The sequence below is a fragment of the Miscanthus floridulus genome, chromosome 10, assembly GCF_019320115.1.
Source record: "Miscanthus floridulus cultivar M001 chromosome 10, ASM1932011v1, whole genome shotgun sequence".
Classification (NCBI taxonomy): Eukaryota; Viridiplantae; Streptophyta; class Magnoliopsida; order Poales; family Poaceae; genus Miscanthus; species Miscanthus floridulus.
In genome coordinates this window covers 6,112,822-6,134,512 of record NC_089589.1, presented here as the reverse complement: position 1 = coordinate 6,134,512, position 21,691 = coordinate 6,112,822, and the positions used below count along the sequence as shown (strand labels likewise).

The 21,691-nt window shown below is 41.4% G+C and overlaps 3 protein-coding genes across 4 annotated transcripts; all 3 read right to left on the bottom strand.

The window, feature by feature from the left end:
* Positions 1 to 2,066: 2,066 nt before the first annotated feature.
* Positions 2,067 to 2,842, bottom strand: LOC136487640 (uncharacterized). Its single transcript, XM_066484741.1, has 2 exons — positions 2,652 to 2,842; positions 2,067 to 2,543 (listed from the first exon to the last, which is right to left on the bottom strand). The coding sequence occupies exons 1-2, from the start codon at positions 2,764 to 2,766 to the stop codon at positions 2,245 to 2,247; spliced, it is 414 nt and encodes a 137-aa protein (XP_066340838.1). The 5' UTR covers positions 2,767 to 2,842; the 3' UTR covers positions 2,067 to 2,244.
* Positions 2,843 to 7,258: 4,416 nt separating this feature from the next.
* LOC136487768 (uncharacterized) lies at positions 7,259 to 8,103 on the bottom strand. 2 transcript variants are annotated; one of them, XM_066484877.1, is made up of 2 exons: positions 7,905 to 8,103; positions 7,259 to 7,765 (listed from the first exon to the last, which is right to left on the bottom strand). In XM_066484877.1, exons 1-2 carry the CDS (start codon positions 8,011 to 8,013, stop codon positions 7,476 to 7,478), a joined length of 399 nt encoding a protein of 132 aa, XP_066340974.1. In that variant the 5' UTR covers positions 8,014 to 8,103; the 3' UTR covers positions 7,259 to 7,475. The 2 variants fall into 2 exon arrangements, with proteins under 2 accessions (XP_066340974.1, XP_066340975.1); XM_066484878.1 differs by having other exon boundaries at positions 7,259 to 7,762; positions 7,905 to 8,089.
* A 7,303-nt stretch (positions 8,104 to 15,406) lies between these two features.
* On the bottom strand, positions 15,407 to 20,626 carry LOC136486139 (probable serine/threonine-protein kinase PBL8). The gene is made up of 6 exons (XM_066482946.1): positions 20,126 to 20,626; positions 18,424 to 18,758; positions 17,604 to 17,739; positions 16,765 to 16,901; positions 16,526 to 16,649; positions 15,407 to 16,143 (listed from the first exon to the last, which is right to left on the bottom strand). Exons 1-6 carry the CDS (start codon positions 20,178 to 20,180, stop codon positions 15,698 to 15,700), a joined length of 1,233 nt encoding a protein of 410 aa, XP_066339043.1. The 5' UTR covers positions 20,181 to 20,626; the 3' UTR covers positions 15,407 to 15,697.
* Positions 20,627 to 21,691: the final 1,065 nt, after the last annotated feature.

The following is a 21,691-nucleotide window of genomic DNA, read 5'->3' as shown; positions in this document are numbered from 1 at the left end:
AGCTTGGTCACACAGCGCACATGCGGCGGTGGAGCGCTAACTAGAAGAACAACTTGACGCGCGGCGGCGCCTTTGTTTTCCACAGTTCTCTTGCACCCAAGAGCTTCGTTGAACATTTCCACACGAAGCGGCCGGCCCGCAGTGGCTCGAGTACCACTGATCGGAGGAGGTTCCAGACCTGCAGGCCGGAACTGGCAAAGCACCTGAGTGGTGAGCGCGCCCACGACGTCGCGCCCCCAACGGTTCTGAAAGATGGCGTCCTTGATGTTTCTCCGCTTCCCTGCTTTGGTCAGAGCCGGGGCGTAACGGACCAACCGGGGCCCAATTGTCCGTCCAGAGGAGTGCGGAGGCACCGTCCTTGACAGTGGGATTCCCAGATACTTGCACGGGAAAGGGGCGACAACACAGGGGAAAACCTGCTGTTTTACCTCCGCGATGACCTCGTCCGAGCATCTGATGGGCGTGGCCACACATTTCTCAACGTTGGTGATGAGTCCAGAGGCGCCCGCGAAGAGGTCCAGGATATGCCGCACACAAGTAAGGTCATCCTGTTGCGGGGCCACAAGAACCACATCGGGCGTATAGTGATGCACGATGAACAAATGGCAGCGGCGTTAGCACCGCACGACGATCCGCTTCTCGGATGAGCGAATTGAGCACCTCCGTAACAACGACGAAAAGCATAGGCGAGATGGGGTCGCCCTGCCTAAGGCTATTCTTCGTCCCGCTCGGCCATTGAGCAGAACCTTGGTGCTGGCAGTGGACAAGAGGATGGAGATCCAGTTCGTCCAACGTCGTGGGAAACCAACGTGCTGCAGCACCTCAAGGAGGAAAGACCATGATACTGAATCAAACGCCTTGGCGATGTCGACTTTAAGCAGTACCGAGGGAAATCTCTTGGAGTTCAACCATCGGCAAGCAAGCTGTACAGCGCGGAAATTGTCGTGGATGGAGCGACCTCAGCTCTTATGAACGCGCCTTGGTTCGGCGCCACAATCTCCTGAAGCCTTTGCCAGGCACTTGGCAAACAACTTGCTGAAGCTGTGCATAAGACTAATTGGCCTGTAGTCTTTGAGCGTGGTCGGGGCGACCCTCTTGCGCAACAATATCATGACGGCGTCATTTAGGAGATTGAAACGATCTGGCATCCAACGACCACAACGCGTTGAAAGCGTTGATGACATCGTGCTTGATGATACCCCAGGTCGACTTGTACAAGAGGCCGGTGAAGCCATCCGGTCCAGGCGAACGATCAGAAGGCAGCTCCTTGATTGCCGACCAAATCTCGTCCTCGGAGAAGCACGCGTCGATGCCGGTCAGATCAAGCTGGGGCAGTGAAGCTGAATTGAGTGCTGCCGCTGGAAAGGTGTCCCCAGAACCCCCATGTAGTAGTTGTAGATGATCTCCTCTTTGGCTCCTCGGCCGAGAACCATTGTCCGTTGTGCTGGACGGCCGGAATGTACCAGAAGCTGTGGCAATGGTTCTTTTTTTCCCCCTTTGTGTTCCTTTCAGATGATCTTATAATATTAGAACTGAATTTTGAGTGGAATTTGTGTCTTACTTCACAAGTTTGTAATAATAATTGGTCTCATTCTCTTGTTCAGAAAAGATGAAGTCAGATTTGTTTCATCATCTAAAAAAGACTGAGAAAAGTAGTAATATGTGTGTATATGGATATATCCATTTTTTTCTGTTGCTGTATTTATGCATTGCCAATCTGTTACTTATATAAACATAGATATACACTGATGCAAGCAAGCTGAATATATACTACGACTACATATTGGCATGTATTATTGCCGTCGTCAGTTGACAGTTTTTTTTCTAAATGCAAAGGGATGCATGTACTGTTACGTACGTATACGACAACAAGTTAGGCCGCCGACCCTGACAGTACTCTTGTAGTCTTTGTGTTGCAAGAGTCAAAGCCAAACCAGCCAACCCAACTGCTGCGATGCTAGCCGCCGACTCTGAAAACTAAACCAACTGCAATGCAAGAGCGGCCTCTGAAATCACCAGTCGTCGTCGTCGTCGTCGTCGTCAGACTAACAACAGCAATCACAATCTCTGAAAAACAAAACCTTTACACCGGCCAAGAACGAACATATATTATTGTATATATTATCTTCGTTGAATCCGGGGAATTAACTGAATAATCTATCCCTGATCGAGTACTTGATCGAGTGAGTCATCTAATCTGCATGCTAATAGATCTCAGTGAAGGGTGGGTCAGGAAGGACTCGATCAGGACGCCGGCTGGGTGCAGTTGTTGGCGGCGCCGCAGCCGCAGGTTTGCGGAGTGAAGGCGCAGGTGCCGTAGGGCTTGCCGGGGAGGTCGCAGTCGATGGCGTAGCAGCAGCTCGTGTCCACGCAGCTGCTGCTGTTAGACGACGACGAGCAGCACCGGCAGCCTTGGCACACCTCGAACGGCTCGTACGGCGCCGCCGCCGCTTCTGTCATCGCAGCCGCAGCCGCCGGTGACATGGACCGGTACACCACTCTCCGCACCGGCACGTACGACGACTCCTCGCTGCTGTTGCCTCCTGCTTGTTTGTTTGTTAATTAATTAATTTGCTCATCAGGCCTTATATAGGGGATTTAATTTAGAACTGATATATATGACTGGATCAAATAAAAACATGCATGCTTACCTTGAGCTTGCAGCAGGAAGGAGGAGACGAAGATGAGCAGGAGGCCGGCAGATAGGGCGGTGAAGCCGGTGAGGGAGATCATCGTCATGGGGGCTGAAGGGCGTCGTCGAGACATGGCAGGCCTCCCCTCCTAACGAATTTGCTTTGGTGGTGGGTGATATATATACTAGTGGAAGGGAGAGGACGACGACGACTAACAAGAAGGGAAGAGAAGAACAATAGCTGATGATACCCTTCCTTGGGTTAACTAACACCACCACTGTATGTAAGTACGTGTGTCGGTGTGTGATGTGATGTGACACAATCTTTATTTAAGCGCCAGTGCATCGTTCCAGATTATCAACGAACGGTTTCTAACTATGACTCTTTCTACAACTGATTAGTTTCCTTGTATAGTTGAATAAACCATCTTTTTCTCTCATGAATATATTTTCTTTCCTTGCCTGTTAACCTTTTAATCTCTCTTTCGTTACAAGATTACGCATAAATCTCCCTGATTAGTTCATCCGCTTTTGAAGTCTTGCGACTCGCCCACCTTTACTACCGCTGGTCCCCCTCCCTCCCCCGTCCGGCATATCGTTGTAGGTTAGTAGATCGAGTACTTAGGGTTAGGGTATCTCCATGCCAAGTTTCTTGCTATTGGGGATTTATCTCCTCTCCTTCTCTCCAGCGACGATGAGGGGGCTCTGTTGAAGATAAGGGCGATAACTACGGCGTCAGTATCTTTACCGGTATGACGACATGAAGACTTTTATTTCTAGATGGTGACATCAAGGCGGAGATGATGTCGCTGCTATGGAATAATTTTCTCCGATTTCTTCTCCATTTTATTGTGGTTAGATCTGGCCACGATGAAGGACTAGGGAGAATAAGTTTCAGATCAGTCTTCCTCATTCTTCGGTGGCAGAAAGAAGAAGACACCAGAAAGAAGAAGTTTCTCAGCTCTGCTTGAATGAATGTTGGCCGTCGTTTGTTGTATGAATGTTGGCCGTCATTCGTTGCATGAATGTTGAGTATTTGCCTATGCGGTCGTCCATAGTGCAAAGTGTCGTACATGTTTGGTTTTGAGATCTGTAGCTTTTCACAGCGTGGGTATAATTTAGATGAAAATCGGTTTCTGGATATTTGCAGCGTAATCCAGAGTGCTTGTAACGTGTTGATGTACCCAGCTATTATCTAATATATAATATATAATTCTTCTTTTGTAGCAAAAAAAGTTCATCCTCTCTTGATTAGTTTTCTTGTATTATTGTATATATTATCTTCATTTCTCTCAATATATATTATATTCATTGAATGCAGGGAATTATTAACTGGACTAGTATAGTGCCTGTGCGTTAGGATGAACATTAAAACAACCAAACGATGATTTTTTTTCGTAGTTCAAGTTTTATATAATTGTATTTGAGTATTATACAATCCGGGGAACACTTTTGTATAAGAAGGCATAATAAAGTTATTTCTCGCATTAACCATCTAATTTAAGATCTACCTAAATCCTTAAACATGTCTTGGAAATCTTCAGGGAAGCTATCAAAACATTCATTTGCACGGCTCTTCAAAATGGCCGCCAAGAATTCCGTCCTCAGTGAAGCTGATGGCAGATAATAAGTGAAGTTATTAACTTCCTATGTAGTGTATAGAATATACAGAGAATATATATGTTTACAGTGTTGATCAGTGGCAATCTTACGCTATCCCACGACTTCATAAAACGGTATACAAGGAAGCCTCCTAATTTCTTGGAGAAGAGCATGTGTTTTTGTTGTACATAAATCAAATAACTATTTTATGATAAGAAAGATGAAACATATTATAAGTGATTATCAGTCTTTATTTTTTTGGAACACGTGTTGGGAATTCTCGTTTTCAGTAATAAATACTGTAGTTCCACACAGAATTTGTCATTTTCATGGCGAGACTGAATTTATATAAAAAACATGGATTATCCAGTAAGAAGTATACCTGGTTTTACAAAGGCTGATAAACCAAAGTCAATGGCCTTAAGATTGGAGTTATCTTCTTTTGATGTAAAAAGAAAATTCTGAAAAAAGGGTATTACAATTTTTAGAAGTCATGATAAAGTAAACAATGAAAATGCTAATATTAGAATATGAAGTAAGACATGCTTAGTTTACCAGTGCTATGGAACTGAAAGTAGAAAGTTAGCATTTTCTAAGCCTCCTTAAAACATGAAATTTGCACTGATTGTAGAGATGCAGAAAAACACATCACCTCTGGTTTGAGATCTCGATGAACCACTCCTTGAATGTGGCAAAAAGCGACGACATTTAATATTTGCACCAGGACAGCTTTTGCATCATCCTCAGAGTACTTCCCACCTCTTAATAAGTCTAATGCAAAACATCAGTTCCATCGAAGCACATATTTTGATGTGCTATTTCAAAATTTTATATTCACTTTAACTTACCTAGCTAGAAAGTATTCTGTCAAGTAGCTCTCCACCTTCACACAACCTACACAATAGGATTTTAAATTAATGAACATGAATCTTTAAAGAACAAAGCATGGATTACATGCACTACCCTAGATCTTAACATCACTGCTGGTTCAAAAAAACCTCCTCACTGCCAGATTTTGAACCGACAGTGGTATACTGGCAGTGATGTGGGATTGACATCACGTCGGTTCTTATGAACCGATGGTGATGTGAACCGGCAATGATGTGGTTTCTAGGAAAGCCAAAAAATTCATTGAAAAAATAGGGAAAAAATTTTAATATCGGAAGAGGCCTCACTGGACAGCCACACGGTCGCGCGTCGCAAGTCATAAGTCAAGCGATTTTTCGGTCGAAAAACACGTGCTTCACGGCCACCGGCGCTCGAACCCCTGTCGTCCTGCTTCGCGTCTTCGGCCCCTAAGCACTCCACCTGCAAGCTGTTTGTGTCCGAATGAGATTTTCGTCCTAACCATTTTATGTTAATCTAATTTTAAAATGAGTATTTGGGAACCTAAACGAATTCAAATGAAAAAGTTGCCAACTACAAAGTTTTATAACTTATCGAGATCTACAACTTTTATTTTGGTAGTTTCTCCATCTGAGGTCGTTTACAAAATGTAAATTTCAAATTTGAGAAATTCAAATATAGTTTTCCATAACAAGATGATTTCAAATAAAAAAGTTATCAACTACAAAGTTTCACAACTTTTTGAGATCTACAAATTTTATTTTTGCTGTTTATACATCCGAGGTTGTTTAAAAAATTCAAATTTTAAATTTTTTGAAATTCAAACGTAGTTTGCCTTGAGAAGATGGTTTCAAATAAAAAAGTTGTCAACTATAAAGTTTCATAACTTTTTGAGATCTACAACTTTTATTTTGGTAGTTTCTCCATCCGAGGTCATTTACAAAATTTAAATTTCAAATTTTAGAAATTCAAACGTAATTGTCCTTGACAAGATGATTTCAAATCAAAAAGTTGTCAACTACAGAGTTTCATAACTTTTCGAGATCTACAACTTCTATTTTGGTCATTTGATCATTTATTCATCCGATATGGTGGTAGTAACATTGTTCACAAATGTTACATATCCCTCTTACTGTTTATGAAACTATAAGAGAGATATACAATTTTGTGAACATTACTATTACCACTTTATCGGATGAAGAAATGACTAAAATAAGTTGTAGATCTTGATAAGTTCTACAACTTCTATGTTCATGAGTTTTTCAGCTGAAATCATTTAGTGTTGCAAAATAACGTTTGAAGTTGCCATTTTTTGAAATTCAAAATTCAAATAGATAAAACACAGTCAAATGAAAAGATGAATAAAATAATAGAGGTAAGAACACAATAAATTGATAGATCATGATTTTAGAAAATTTTAGAAAAAAATTATCAAATTGAAAGTTAGTACGAGGGAGAAAGACTAGTTGCAAGTTTTAGCCTGAGATTAAAAAGAGAAATCAGAGTTCTTCAAAAATTTTAAATTTTAATTTCAAATAGTATTTTCAAGTAGTAAATGATCTCAAATGAAAATGTTTTCAACTACAAAGTTGCATAACTTTTCAAGATATACAACTTTTGTTTTGGACGTTTCTCCATCTGAGGCCGTTTGAAAAATTCAAATTTTAAATTTTAGAAATCAAACGTAATTTTCATTAGATAGATTATTTCAAATGAAAATATTTGAACATCCAAACGATCTTAAATTAAAAAAGTTTGAACTACAATTTGTAGATCTCGTCGAGTACTACAACTTTGATATAAAGTTTGTCTTCATCGGACATCATATGAGAAACTTATAAAGTTTTCTTTCAGTATATCACTGTCGGTTCAAGCCATGGATCGACGGTGATGGTATCGGTGTCGGTTCTTCGCTAAAATCGGCAGTGATGACCCAATATCACTGTCGGTTCTTGGCTAAAATCGACAGTGATATGAACCGACAGTGAATACCCGAATATCAATGTCGGTTGGTCCTATCACTACCGGTTTTAGAAAAAAAACCGGCAGTGATGGTCTATCAGTGTCTATCATTGCCAATTTTTTAAAATTTGACAGTGATGAGGCCGACAGTGATGTCCAATTCTGTAGTAGTGATGCTAAAAACAGACAAGGACTACCCAAGGACCATCATCAGCAGGGTATAAAAGGTAAATATAAATGAGAAGCAAATAGTTCATGGAGTGAACATGAAACTTTGGCAGCATGTAAACAATATGGAAGCTTTCACTCTTTCTAGAATATTACAACTAAGATTTGGCAGGGAATTATTAACTGGATAATCTATCCCTGATCGAGTGAGTCATCTGATCTGCATGCTAATAGATCTCAGTGAAGGATGGGTCAGGAAGGATCATCAGGACGCCGGCTGGGTGCAGTTGTTGTCGGCGCCGCAGCCGCAGGTCTTCGGAAGGAAGGCGCAGGTGCCGAAGGGCTTGCCGGGGAGGTTGCAGTTGATGGCGTAGCAGCAGCTCGTGTCCACGCAGCTGCTCGCGTTGGACGGCGACGCGCAGCACCGGCACCTCCGGCACACCTCGAACGGTTCGTACGGCGCCGCTGCTTCTGTCATCGCCGCCGGTGATATGGACCGGTACACCACTCTCCGCACCGGCACGTACGACTCCTCGCCGACGCCGGCTCCTCCTGCTTGTTTATTAATCAATTTGCTCAGGCCTCGATCAGGGGATTTAGAACTGATTTATATTTATATATAACTGGAACAGAAACATGATGGAACATGCATGCTTGCATGGGAATGGGATCGGATCGATTCGATCGTGCGTACCTTGAGCTTGCAGCACCAAGGAGGAGGAGATGAGCAGGAGGCCGGCAGATAGCGCGGTGAAGCCGGTGAGGGAGATCATCGTCATGGGGTCTGAAGGGCGTCGAGCCATGTCCTCACCTCCCCCCTCCTAACGAATTTGTTTTGGTGGTAGGTGATATATAATATACTACTATAGTGGAAGGGAGAGGGACGACGACGAAGCTTACTTCATTTATTAGCGTTTATTTATGCGTCGTTTCAGATTTTTAACGCAAGGTTTCTAACGTTAGCAATGAATGAGCGCACTTGTGTCTAAGATTATAAGACGTTTTGGCATTCTAGATTCATAGCATTTTCTATGTATCTAGATCACTGAGACTTTGTCCAGTGCTCAAATCTTTGCCGAGTACCAAATATCGGGCACTCGGCAAAGGCCACCTTTGCCGAGTGCCGCACTCGGCGAAACTTGGCACCCGGCAAATAGGGCTTTACCGAATGTCTGGCACTCGGTAAAATAAGGCACTCGGCAAATCCAAACTTTGCCCAATGCCAGACACTCGGTAAAGTTGGGCACTCGGCAAAGAGACGCCCGGGGATAACGGTATCCAACGCCGTCCTCTTTGCCGAGTGCCTTCTGTTTGGCACTCGACAAAATATTGGCTTTGCCGAGTGCCTAGGGCTAGCACTCGGCAAAATATTCACTTTGCCGAGTGCCAAACCTTGGCACTCGGCAAAATAATTTTTTTTTGTTTTTTGCCACCAACTTTTTTTCTTAGATTTGTATTTGTACCATGAACAACATGTTCAAATTTGGCACAATTTCATTGCTGTTTGCTATATTTCTTCACTTTATTTCGTTTTCTTGCAATTTTCCAGAAAATGTAGGTTTGAACTGCAGGTGCATTGAATAATAGTTTTGATCCATTCCAAAAATGTTATTCTTGTTTGTTAGTGTCACTTTATGCTAAATCAAGGAACTGTCTCCAAATTTCGATCAACGTGCTCACGGGGCAACGCCGCGAACTTGCGTGCGAGTGGTTATTTAATTCTATAAAATTCAAACGAATCCCGAAAATCATGAAACTTGGCGAGATGTCGTGATATCACATGCATATGCGGTGGTAAAAATTTGAAAACGTTTGGAGGACGTCATCACGTATGGTGTTCACAAACCAGGACATCAACACATGTAAAAATTTGCCGAGTGATGGATTATGTATGCGTTTTGTGTAATGCTAAATGCCTGTGTGCTGTCTCATGTATTATATATGAGTTTTGCGTGTTTGCTTTCGAAGGAAAGCAACAAACAAAAAAAATTGCAAATTTCCCAGCTTTGCCGAGTGTCAACACTCGGCAAAGAAGTCTTTGCCGAGTGCCAGGGGTGTGGCACTCGGCAAAGCTGGAAAAAAATGCTGCAAAAACAGCCACTTCCCCAGTTTTGCCGAGTGCCACAGCCTGGCACTCGGCAAAGAGGTCAATTTTGCCGAGTGCCAGATGGTACCACTCGGCAAAGACTATTTTTAAAAAGATTTTTTTTAAAAAATTGTTTCTTTGCCGAGTGCTGAGCCCTGGCTCTCGGCAAAAATTCAAATTTTGCCGAGTGCCAGTCCCTAGGCACTCGGCAAAGACGGCGTCAAATGTTGACGGCAGTTATTTTTTTGCCGAGTGCGGGCTTGGCACTCGGCAAAGACTTTGCCGAGTGTCGATTTTTGGCACTCGGCAAAAAAAAATTTGCCGACAAAATCTTTGCCGAGAGACCGTTGCCGAGTGCGGCACTCGGCAAAGCCTTTACCGAGTGCTTGGCTGGCTTTGCCGAGTGCCCCCAGCACTCGGCAAAGAGGGCGTCTGCAGTTGTGGATATAACATATGTCTATATAAAATAATTTACATCAGCAAAAAAATAAATTAAAGTACTAAAATAATTTAGAACAACAAATATATTAGGTTTAACCTAAATATAAAAATACTAGAATTAATTTAATATTTATGTATCATTAATAATATTAAAATAATATTAAAATTCCTATAGTATTAAAAGTTTTCTCTACTAAAAGTTACTTTTAATTTTAGTATTATTTTAAAAATTTTAATAGTATTATTATAGAAGTAACTTTTTCATTATTAATATTATAATACTTTTAATAGTAGTATTATAGTATTAGAACTTTTAATAATAGTATTATAGTATTAAAAGTTTTAATAATAATGTTATAGTATTAATAACAGAGAAAAGTTACTTGTATAATAATACTATTAAAATTTTTAAAATAATACTAAAATTAGAAGTAACTTTTAATAGAGAAAACTTTTAATGCTATAGGTAACATTTAATATTATTGCATTTGGACAGGGATGACATTGCTTGTCAAGTTTAGGAACCTGCGGTGAATACCTTGAAAGTTCGGGGACCAGGATGACACCGTCAGCCAAGTTTAGGAACCTACGGTGATCACCTTAAAAGTTTAGGAACCTGTATGACACCGTCTGCCAAGTTTTGAAACCCATAGATATCAATTTAGAAGTTCAGAGACCTGAATGACACCGCCGGCCAAGTTGAGGACCGACCGTGAATTTTGCTCTTTACACATCGAGTAGGAAGCCTAAAACACCAGCTCGCCAGCACTCCCCATTATCCGGTCCGTATCAAAATCATTCCGAAATCACTTCTCACATGCTTTTCACCATAATTTTACTTAAGAATCAAGAAACATAGCTCAAGAATCAGACAATAGAGCTCTGCTAAATTGACCTTTCACGTCCACGGACGTCTCTAGCCTACATTAAAAAGAAACACTTGGAGCTTCAGTGTTCTAGAAAGTTGTGTAGCCATCAAGCAAAGGCTCACATTTGTTGTGCTTGCCAGCCAACGAAAGCGATTGACGTATCTCTGACAGCGAAGAGAATATGGAATTATGGACCTTTAATTAGGTGTGATCTCCCGATCTCTCCATAGTACTCCCTTCGTACTCAAAAATAAAGTTGTTTTTGATAAGACTTAAGTTAAACATTAGAAATATAAATCATGAATAACTTTTAGGTCGTTGAGTTTGGAAATATGAAAACCATATCAATAGATTTGTCTTGAAAAATACTTTCATAAAAATATACATATATCATTTTTCGATAAATATTTTTATAAAAACAAGAAGTTAAAGTTATACTTTGAAGACCATGTCTCTGTTCAAAATGACTTTATTTTTTTAGTACAGAGGGAGTGCTGCGGATTGTGGAACCAACACACAGATTATTGGCGCGCCAACAGAAAGAAACTTGCATGTATAGCAATGAAATCCATGAAGATTTGCATTTTTTGTTTTGAAAAACGAACCGGGAGATTAGAGCTGTTTATATTAAAAACTTGTCTTATATATTAAATTAAACTTTCACTTTACATGTCAATGGCAAATTACCAATGACACCCCTGTCAAATGGAATGCCCAAAAATCTTTGAGGGAGCACCAAATAAAGCTTAATTAACCTTGTGACCAACGGAGTAGTACTTCTTCCGTTCTAAATTATAAGATGTTTTGACTTTTCTAGATACAATTATCTAGACGTATATAGTATATATATAAATGCATAGCAAAAGTACGAGAAAAGCTAAAACGTCTTATAATTTAGAACGAAGAGATCGAGTATTAGTTTTGTGATAGCCTGCTGCCTGACAGTCGGATTAGCAGATATTAGCTCTGACCAAATTATTTGAAAACCGTATACTAGTACTGTGTATGACGAACAAATTAATAAAGTAGACGAGAAGATTGTTAGAACTTCAAAAAAAATTGGAAGACACATAACACTCCTATACACATGTACTCTCATATCTCATTTCTATTAACATGCGCGCACACACTATACATGTATATATGAACACTTGCAAGAGATGAGGAGTCTACAAATTTTAAGATTCACAAAGTCAGACGGTTATAAAAAAATCTAAGGCTTAAACACGGAACAATGAGCAGAACGATATTACCTGTCGGCAATGGCAAATTGACAACCCAAGAGGACTCTGAGCTTATATACCAACATAGTACATCAATCATACATGCATGCTGATCATTTTGGGTATTTACGCGTGTGTCTGCTGTCTTCAATTCGTTCCCTTTTTTCTCCTTGACATTTCCCTTTTAAAAAATGACCATCCATCCACCGAATTAAAGTATCATTTGGTTATAACAAGGATAAGCTAGGTAGCTAGCACACTGATCGACAAGCTGCCCTACCAGCATGCATCATTTTCCAGCTAGCCATCCTATATGATGAGTCAGATTAGATACATGAATGACCCAAATGGTGACACCTGTTTGGCTGCTACGTTGTGCTTTCCGTGGGCACACTTTTGCATATTGGATGACGTACGTATACTCATTTTCATGGTCATGGCCTTCAATTTCTTGTCCATGCATTGCACAGTGTATAGTAGTGCGAGCGATGATGGTGACGATGACCATGGCTCGAGGGCACTATGAATTATATATATCTTCTGATTATGATATATAAGCGCATATTTAGTCACCGAAGGGGAGGGAGGAAGAAACTAGCAAGGGCAAAATGGACAAATCGCAAGTCTTTTCTCTCCTCTAGAACCGGAAATGAATATTTTATTAGACATACTGTCCACCAGTAAATTTGACAAGAAATAAAGTGTCCACCAATAAATCACACTTACTCCCTCTGACCTATAATAAATAAGTTTCTAAAAAACACTGTCAAAAGACACAAGTATCCTCGTCTCATTTCCTTTCTCCAAGCATATCTCTTGGATTTGGTAGTTATGGTTTCCATGCACCCATGATTAGTTTTCATATTAGAAGACAATCAGTCTATTCGTTTGAGCAACTTTTCAGCCATGGAACAGTGTTTTCCTCTCACAACATTTCAGCATAAGCGAACATGGTCTTGTTTGTGTAGAAAATTATTTATTTGGAACAAATTTTAAACCTTAGAAAGTTGTTTATTTGGGACAGAGGGAGTATTTGCATGTCATGTAGTAAAGAGAGATCATTTTCAATGTCTTGTGGCCAATTTTGCCTAATTCATACAACAATTATTGATTCTATACAAGGCTAGCTAATACAACAAATATATGGCACAATATCTGGAGCAGGAATCTTTTTTTTGTCCTTGACATTTCCCTTTAAAACCCAACAAATAAAAAGCGTCATTTGGCCATGACATGACATGATAAGGTTAGATAGGAGTGTGTACCGTGTACCAACATATAATCTTTTCCAGCCATCCTATGAGTCAGATTAGATACACGAATGACCCAAACGGTGACACTTGTTTGGCTCCTACGTTTCATCTACTTTCTTTGACATACTTTTGAATCTGATATTCAGATGGTATGCTCCTTCATCAACCCGAGCAGACACCAGAGTTGCGAAGGCTTGACATCTGTCTTCCTTTTTTTTTTTGACAAGACTCTCTTCCTTTTCTTTTTTCTTTCTAAAAGAAAAGCTGGTCTTCTTCACCTCATCACGCACAACACACTCTAATGCGAGCGATCACGGAGGCGATGACAGTGGCTCGAGAGTGGGATTGTGGCAATATTAGTATTTTCTTGTGGTACCTTCGTGGGGTTGTGCTTATAAAGACAACCTAGTTATGCGTAATTGGTAGAGTAGCAAAAGTGTAGCTTTTGTTATATATAAGGATGTGACGATTAAGATCTTGTTTGGGTGGACACTCAGTGGCCCCGGCTCCTCTAACTCCTGCACGGTTTATGGTATTGTTCATCGAAACATTTTCCCCCTCTCTCTTCATTAAATGGACTGGAGATTAGGTTGTGGTGGCATCGCACCAGTTGATACAGGTGGCCAAGGCCTTTTTACCCAAGCACACATGGATGACGTCTACTCTACATGTTGATACTTTCTCTATGTCAAAATAAGTGTACATCTCACTTATCGAGAAGTCAAAATTTCTAAATTTGACCAAATATACACATAAAAGTAATAATATCTATGGTATGTAATAAGCATCATTAAATTAATCATAAAATATACTTTTATAATAAACTTATTTAGAATTACAAATATTAATATTATTTTCTATATAACTAGTTAAACTTTGGGACCATGATGTGTGTTTATTTTAGGATGGAGGGAGTAATTATTAGTAATTTTTGTATTTTTTATGAATTTTATTTTGCTGGATGGCTTTTATTTCAAGTAACAATCTTAAAATGCAATAAAATTTTTCATTGTCCAAGAAACGGTAGTATTAGTGTATGATTGGAAGTGACAGTCTCTGAGCAATTTTAGCCTTGTGATGCAGTCGCGCCCCGGTTCATGCATGTGATGGGGCCAAAGAAAAGATTATTGTGCTGCATCACGGAGTTACCTGAACCGGTCTGTTTTGATGGGTTAGAGCGCGTTATTAGTTGGACTAATAATTAGCTCAAATTAGCAAAGGATGGCTAACAACTAATTGAAAACTTGTCTAAAAAGCTAGTTAGTGATTAGACCTTTAAACAGACCCTTATTTTCTTAGCTTCTAATGATGGATAACGACCGATAATGACGTTTTAACCAAGCCATTGGACACATCATCTTCATTACATTGCTGACACTGAATGTGAATGCGAATGCGAACGTGATCACGACCGACACTGTTAGGTCGTAGTGGGCCGAATCCACAGCGGGCCTCAACAATAAATACTCCTATGGGCAGAGGTAATTGGGCCGTCATTTGGCCCAGACAATCAGCTTTGTCAAGCCCAATCTCACGCACACTCTTTTTGGAATGAAGTGACCCCAGCGGACCTGGACGCCGGCGTGCTCGTCGCCGCCTGCCTCGGCGTCGGCGACACAGCCGTTGCCGGCGCCTCCCGTCCCGGCACTGCCCCGGGCGGCGGCCGCCAGCTTCATCATAGGATGCACGTTGGCTGCACACGCGGACGGATGTGCTCGCCACTGACACCCGCAGATTGAATCAGCATAGGAGATGTCCATTCAGAAACCAAACAACCACCAGAGACCCAACTTTCTCCGATGCTCAAGAATCACCCCTGAAAACGGTTCAATCAGCACAGCGTAATCCAGTGATGTTTACAGTTTAATCGAAGATCATCAAATTACATTTCCAAAGATTATCAGTTTATCGTATTTGTGCAGTAAAATCAACATCTTTAGGTTTAGAGAACAAAAAGGATCACAACCAGAGTTATCTATTGTAGCACAGTGAACATCTACTGTAGCAACTACACACCACGATTCATATGCACACAACCATGTTTATTGAGAATCTTTCTAGAATTTCCTTCCATTGAGATTTGAGAATACAGAAGCTGCAAAATGGTACATCCACAAAAGCAAAAGCAGGCCAAAATCCCAAACTCGTCGGCAGCCATTCAGATCATGATCACAGCACAGGCTAACAGCTGCCTTGTACAGTTGTTTACCATCATGCATCAAGAGGTCACACGATTATTCTTCCCTACTATGGCAGGATGCCAAACAAGAGAGAACTTGCCAAGAATTCAATACAGATTGATTGAATCCTCAAGATGCCATATCAACCATCCAACCACTCTTCGTTCAGCCTTTCATTTCTAGGGTTAATCCTGAACCGGCCAGTTTCGGCACGGCTCGCAATCAAGGATACATAAGACCACAGTGAAAATTAGAGGGCCTTACAGAGCAGCAGCAGCAGCATGCAGATCAAATTTACACATCAAAACGCTGGCCAAAACCCAAGAAACCGAAAACCCGACAAGCGTACACATGCACCCACACCAGTCACCACCCATGGTCGCAATATACAACTGAACCTACTATCCCAGCAGCTTCAACTGAAACACAGCACCATCACCGCACTCTGCAAGCCGGGACAGCAGGGGAGCACTTGGGGTTTGGGATGGCCCTGAAGTGGACGCTGTTCCCGGTTAGCCTGCGACGGCCTCTATAGTCAGGAAGGCCAGAGGACTGACCGGATCCATCACTTCCACTGCTGCCCTGCAATGGCTGGAGGGTTTCGACGATGTCACTCATAAGCGGCCTGGCCTTGGGGTTGTGGCTCAAGCAGTAGAATGCAAGGCTGCAGGCCTTGTGAGCAGCTCTGACCGAATACTGTCCCTCCAGTTTTGGGTCAATGATCTGGAGAAGCCTCCTCTTATCATTGAGCTTGGGGAGGGCCCAGTCAACCAGGCTCTGCTCCCTGCTGGGCCGAGATTTGTCAATTGACTTGCGCCCTGTCAAGAGCTCCAGAAGGACGACGCCAAAGCTGTAGACATCACTTCTAGCAGTCAAGTGACCTGCACATTAGGTATAATTAGGTGTATGCGTGGTATATGATCATGCATTAAGAATAATACTTTTTTCCTGGCTATAAACTTTGCTACAAAGTTATACTCAAATACTGAAAGACACAAGAAATGGCAAAATATGTGATCTCTTTTTTCTCAAACACGCAGGAGAGCTGCGTATCATTGTATTAAATGAAGGAGAAAAGAGCCATACATAGACCCGAACACACACACACACTCGCTAGCTAAAAATATGTGATCTCAGCTCATGGAGTAGAAACAATAGTTCAGTGTCTGGAATTTGACATGAAGTTCATATCCAACTGTTAGATTAGATGATATCTTCTAAGAAATGCAAATACCAAGCATATATAAACAATGAGGAAAGTACCAGTCATCACATATTCAGGGGCAGCATAACCATAGGTTCCCATCACCCGTGTTGATACATGCGTCTGATCACCTTCAGGGCCAGCTTTTGCCAGGCCAAAATCAGACAGTTTAGCAGTATAATCCTGTAGCAATGGAAACAAAAAGATAAATATGCCAAACATACATGTATTCCCATTGGATGGTATCAATAGAACTGAAAAAGGAGAAGAAAGCATGAGGAAGCAATTAACACTCAACAGAGTCCAGCAGAATATTTGATGTCTTGAAATCTCTGTAGATGACAGGCCTTTGAGCATTGTGGAGGCAAGCAAGCCCTTCAGCAGCTCCCAGTGCGATTGACATCCTAGTACCCCAGGGTAATGGTGTCGCTGTCTCTGAGAAGATGAAAAACAGGATGTCTGGTCAACAAAATTTCCCTCATCTGAAGTAAAAGTTCATTGTGAATGAATCAAGGAAAATAGTGCACTGGCATTACATATCATACATGCTAGCAGTGGAAAGTATTTGTCCTTTGCTTCAAATGTAGTTAGTAACAGCTATAGTAGTCCGTAATTAAAGGAGCATGACAAAAATCAACAGATGTAGAAGAAATTAACACGAAGGTGTGGTAGCGCGTAATTGTAAAATAGATCATTTCTTATATGTTCCAAGTCATAAGGTCAGTTGGGATTTGGGAAGTTGCCTAAAATGTCCATACAGAATACAGAAAATGCCAGCTAGGTACCACTTGTAATCAAGCAAAATCAACAGTTTACCAAGCAAGCAATCATCCAGGATTTGAGCCACCAGCAAGTTCAACAGTTGGATGCTTAGTGGTTATTTTGGAAATAACATGTAAAAAACTTCCAAAGATGATGAATGAATCAGTTGTTGGCAGGTAAATAAAATATGCCCAACTCATACCAACAATAGTTATGAAAATGAAAAGTGTAACTCTATCATCCAATTTTTTATCAGCTCAAGGTGTTGTAGTCAGTGGACAGCATTCAAGAAAACAGAAGACAGTATGTAAAAGGTGACATCATTGAACTCGGTTATGATGCCATTCACAATCTGACAAACAGTAGAAGGATTACTTCGGAATAAGTGGTTTTCTAGACTTCCACGAAACATGAACTCGTAGACAAGCAGCCGATGGTCATCTTCGCAGCAATATCCGATCAACTTCACCAAATTTGGATGCCTCAACTGCCCCAGGCAGTTAACTTCGGTCTGACATAAATACAAAAGATGGATAAACCATTTTTATATTGTTTTGAGCAAAACACAATACTGGAATAATAATTTTGTAGTCTAGTAATAAGCATGATAACTATCAAACCATGTGCAAAAATAACACAATAGCATTTTACAGGCAGTTACATACAATTGTTTAACCTTTCGAATAAATTCACATTTGTTCTTGGATTTCCATCTTCATTCCTCAAGTCTCTTTGTTCGGTAATGTTGCTTAATCCGGTCATGCAAGTAAGCTACTATCTTTTAAAAATTTCAAGCATGGCAGACAAAATATATTATTTGTAACAACAGCATGACTCAAGGACTGCACATCTCTGTAAATGAGCATGAAATCACTATGGATAACCTTATCAGCTTATCAATTTTCCATGCCATGGTCAACAAAACACTGCGACAAAGTAGTGAGAACTAATCCAGACAGCCATGGAAACAAAAACATGATTGCCAATGAAACATTATTGCATAGAATCCTCCATATGTGTATTTTATTTGTCAGCATGCTTGTTAGCGACATCCTGATGATATCTACATGTATCCATGTCAATGTGCCATGCATAGTGGGCAAGTACACCATATTAGTAGACAATTTTTCACATTTCCATGCATATAATGAAAAGGTAATGAGCATGAAAATTACTGAACAACTTGGCTACTCACAAGCCATTCTCTGTGCCCTTGATGTCCGTCTTTGTTGAGCACCTTGACTGCAACAGGCAGTGACTTCAGCCCAACCCTGACATTTTCATCTATGTAACCCTTGTAAACGGTCCCAAATCCTCCTTCACCAAGAACATAATCAGCACGGAAGCTCTTTGTGATTGTCTCTAGCTCAAACAATGTGAAGGCAATCACATCGTTGTATATGGAAATGTTCTTGGCATCTTCAACTTTCCTAGGTGTGGAAGGATCACTTATATCTGATGAGGTGCGGGTGTGCTTCCTATCTGCGATGGCGTTCTTGACAGGATGTTGTAACAAGTGGAGCTGTTGAACTGAAAGCATGAGAAGTAAATATTGTCCTCAACCCAAAAAAAAAAAAAAACGAAGTATCTCACGTATTAACTATTGCCCCCAAAAAAATGAAGTGTAACTATTGCCCAGTAGGTAACTACAGACTTGAAGTAACAACTAACAAGGATATCTCGCGTATTAAGATCAAAGTACCAAAAGCTAACCACAGTGAAAATTCTCTTAGTCAGTTTTATGTGGGTAGTATAAGTCACGGGTATGTAACTATATATACTAAGAAAAATTTTATATCTCAAGGATTCGTGTAGAATTACAAGCATTTACTCATGCTGAGATACAATGTTCTATTTGGAAATTATTATAGAAGTAAACTAAGAACAAGTGGAAATGAATGAGTTGCCAACTGCTAGCATCCATTAAATGACCTTTCCCCCTAAAATAATACTTCTGAGTAGAAAGCAGGAAATAAATAAAGAAGAGATACACATGCACAAATTGATTACAGCAAGGGTAAAGAGGTCAGAATTTTTTTTCAAAAAAAAAGAAAGAAAGGTAAAGAGGTCAGGGGACCAGATCTACTGCACAGTTGCATGTAAATTACAAAACCTCAAATTGCTTTTAAAAAAAACGCAAGTAGCACTAGAACAGACTATGTTTATTCAAACTTGGAGGATTGTGATTTTTTTTATCCGTGCGAAATCGAAAGTCAATAGTGGGGAAGAGAGGAGGGCACAGAAATTGAAGCACGCTGGGGAAAAGTGCCATCAGATTTTTCTCAATGTACACAATCAAGTAGGCTTCCAGATACAAAAATCAAGAAGATAAGGAAGCGCAAGGTGACATGGCAACTTCACAAGAAGATGCAGCATAGAAGAGATCATAGATCAACAACCTGGTGGAACTGGGACAAGACGAATCAAACAAGCGTTGAACTAAAGAAGATAAAACGTGAGCAAATGAGGATAAATAGAACTGGAGTCCTAGGACCGGATTCATCTCGAGGGAGGGATGAACCCAAAAAAATCATCAAAATCCCCCGACTCAAGTATTAAAATCAAACATTTGGAGTGAAATTTGGCATGTGACTTCAATCAAAACCATCCTTCCGTAACAACATGGGACAAAGCCTCCCCCAGAAAAATCCAGTTTCGCAACCAAATCGCCACGACACTAGTTAATCGCAAAAGCCAGCACAATAGAAAGAGGGAGTATTTATGGCAATCCGCCGCGAGCCCAAGAACCAAGAGCCCAGGGGACCTGAGGAACAATCCACCAAGATGAAATTTTGATGGAATTCGAAGCGCCGTAGCTGAGATCCAAACAAGCACCGACAAGAGGGGGGAGCCCGCGAGAAATCCACCACTACGGGCAAACTCGAAAGGATGGGTACCTTGCGCGTGCGCAGCGACGACGGCATTCTCCTCCCGCGTGCCGCAGTTGCCCATTTCCTCCTCCCTGTGGCTCGGCTGCTGGGGTTCTTCCTCTACTTGTGCCGGGGGTAGCCCAGCCTCTCATTCTTTCTTGGTAGGTCGCTTCATGCCATCCGCCTCTTCCGTCATTCGATTCCGATACGTGACGAGATAGACGACGGCTAGAGCTGCGGCGGGCTGGGCGTTTCCTTCTTTGGTGGACAGGGGAGCAAGGAGCAACGGAGCAAGAGCAAAGCTGCGTGCTTCCCTTCCCCCCTTCCCTTCCTGTGGGATGCGCGGAACAGAACAGTGAACAGGGCAGGGTAGCCGGCAGGAGCACCAGCAACGCCTCAACCGTTAGAGGGACCGAGGGAGCAGCAGCCGAGCTTGTGACTGCGGATGAGTTGCGAGTGTAGTGCGTGCGTGTGACAGTTGAGTGAGAGAGAGGGTCAGAGTGTGCTTCAATGGTGGAGAAAAGGGACGGTGGGGGAGAGGGGTGGTGGATCCCTTAAAAAGTGCAGTGCTCCCAGTTCACTCCACGGCAGCTGCCTTCAAGAAGAAGACACTGTCAGATATTTGGATATGAAATTCAGCAAACTATTTTCTTTCTATCTATTAAATTTTTATAATTTTTCTGTCGACAGTTCATCGAATGGTTATTAAGACGGGTTTGACCTTTATATTTTCCTGTTTACTGGATCGGAAATTTAGATGGCTATCCAGCTGGACAGTGGAAGCACAAGCACGGCCGAAAAATGAGAAAAGGATAAATGTTGGCATTGATCAACTAAATCTTTTTTTATCAACTAAATCTCTTGATATCCAGGAACACATTAATGGTTAGGAAAATTGATTCAGTGAATCATTTTAATGTAACCCTAGTTTAGCATCGTGTTTTTTTTTTGGCTTCCACTTGAAGATGCTTGATATACTCCTGTTGATGTCGATATGTTTGCTTCACTTTTATCGTCCCTCTTTCTTTGTGCTCTCCTATACTTTTTATGTACGTATTGCATAAATTTCAAATCGATAAGTGTCGGTGTTTTGAGTTGTCATTAACTAAATTTCTAATATTGCACGTCTGGTTCAGATGGTGTGCTAAGAAGACATGAGATTTATACTGGCTCGGGCAGAATGTCCCTACGTCCAGTTTGTTGCTGCTGCTCATATTACTAGCACTGAAAATTCGTAGGAGGGGTTACAAACGGACGAGAGAGGGACATGTCATAAGTCTCTGATGGAAAGGATGAACGGGTGCCGAGAGCTCGGTTGTTGCTCGGTTGTATGTTAGGGGTTCGATGAATTGATCGGATTCGAGTCTCTGGTGGTGTGTTGCGATGAGCTCCGATCGTTGGTCCGATGCCCCCCTAATAGAACGCACTGCTTTCCCTTTTTATAGGCCAAGAGAAAGCAAGGGTTACAACAGGGAAAAATGAGAGTCAGAAGGAGAAGAAGTCCTCCAGGATCGCCGGATCCTTCTTTTCTTCTATGCGGGTCCCGCCGACCCTATAGACGTCAACAGGGACAGCTTCACGTGCGACCCTGTC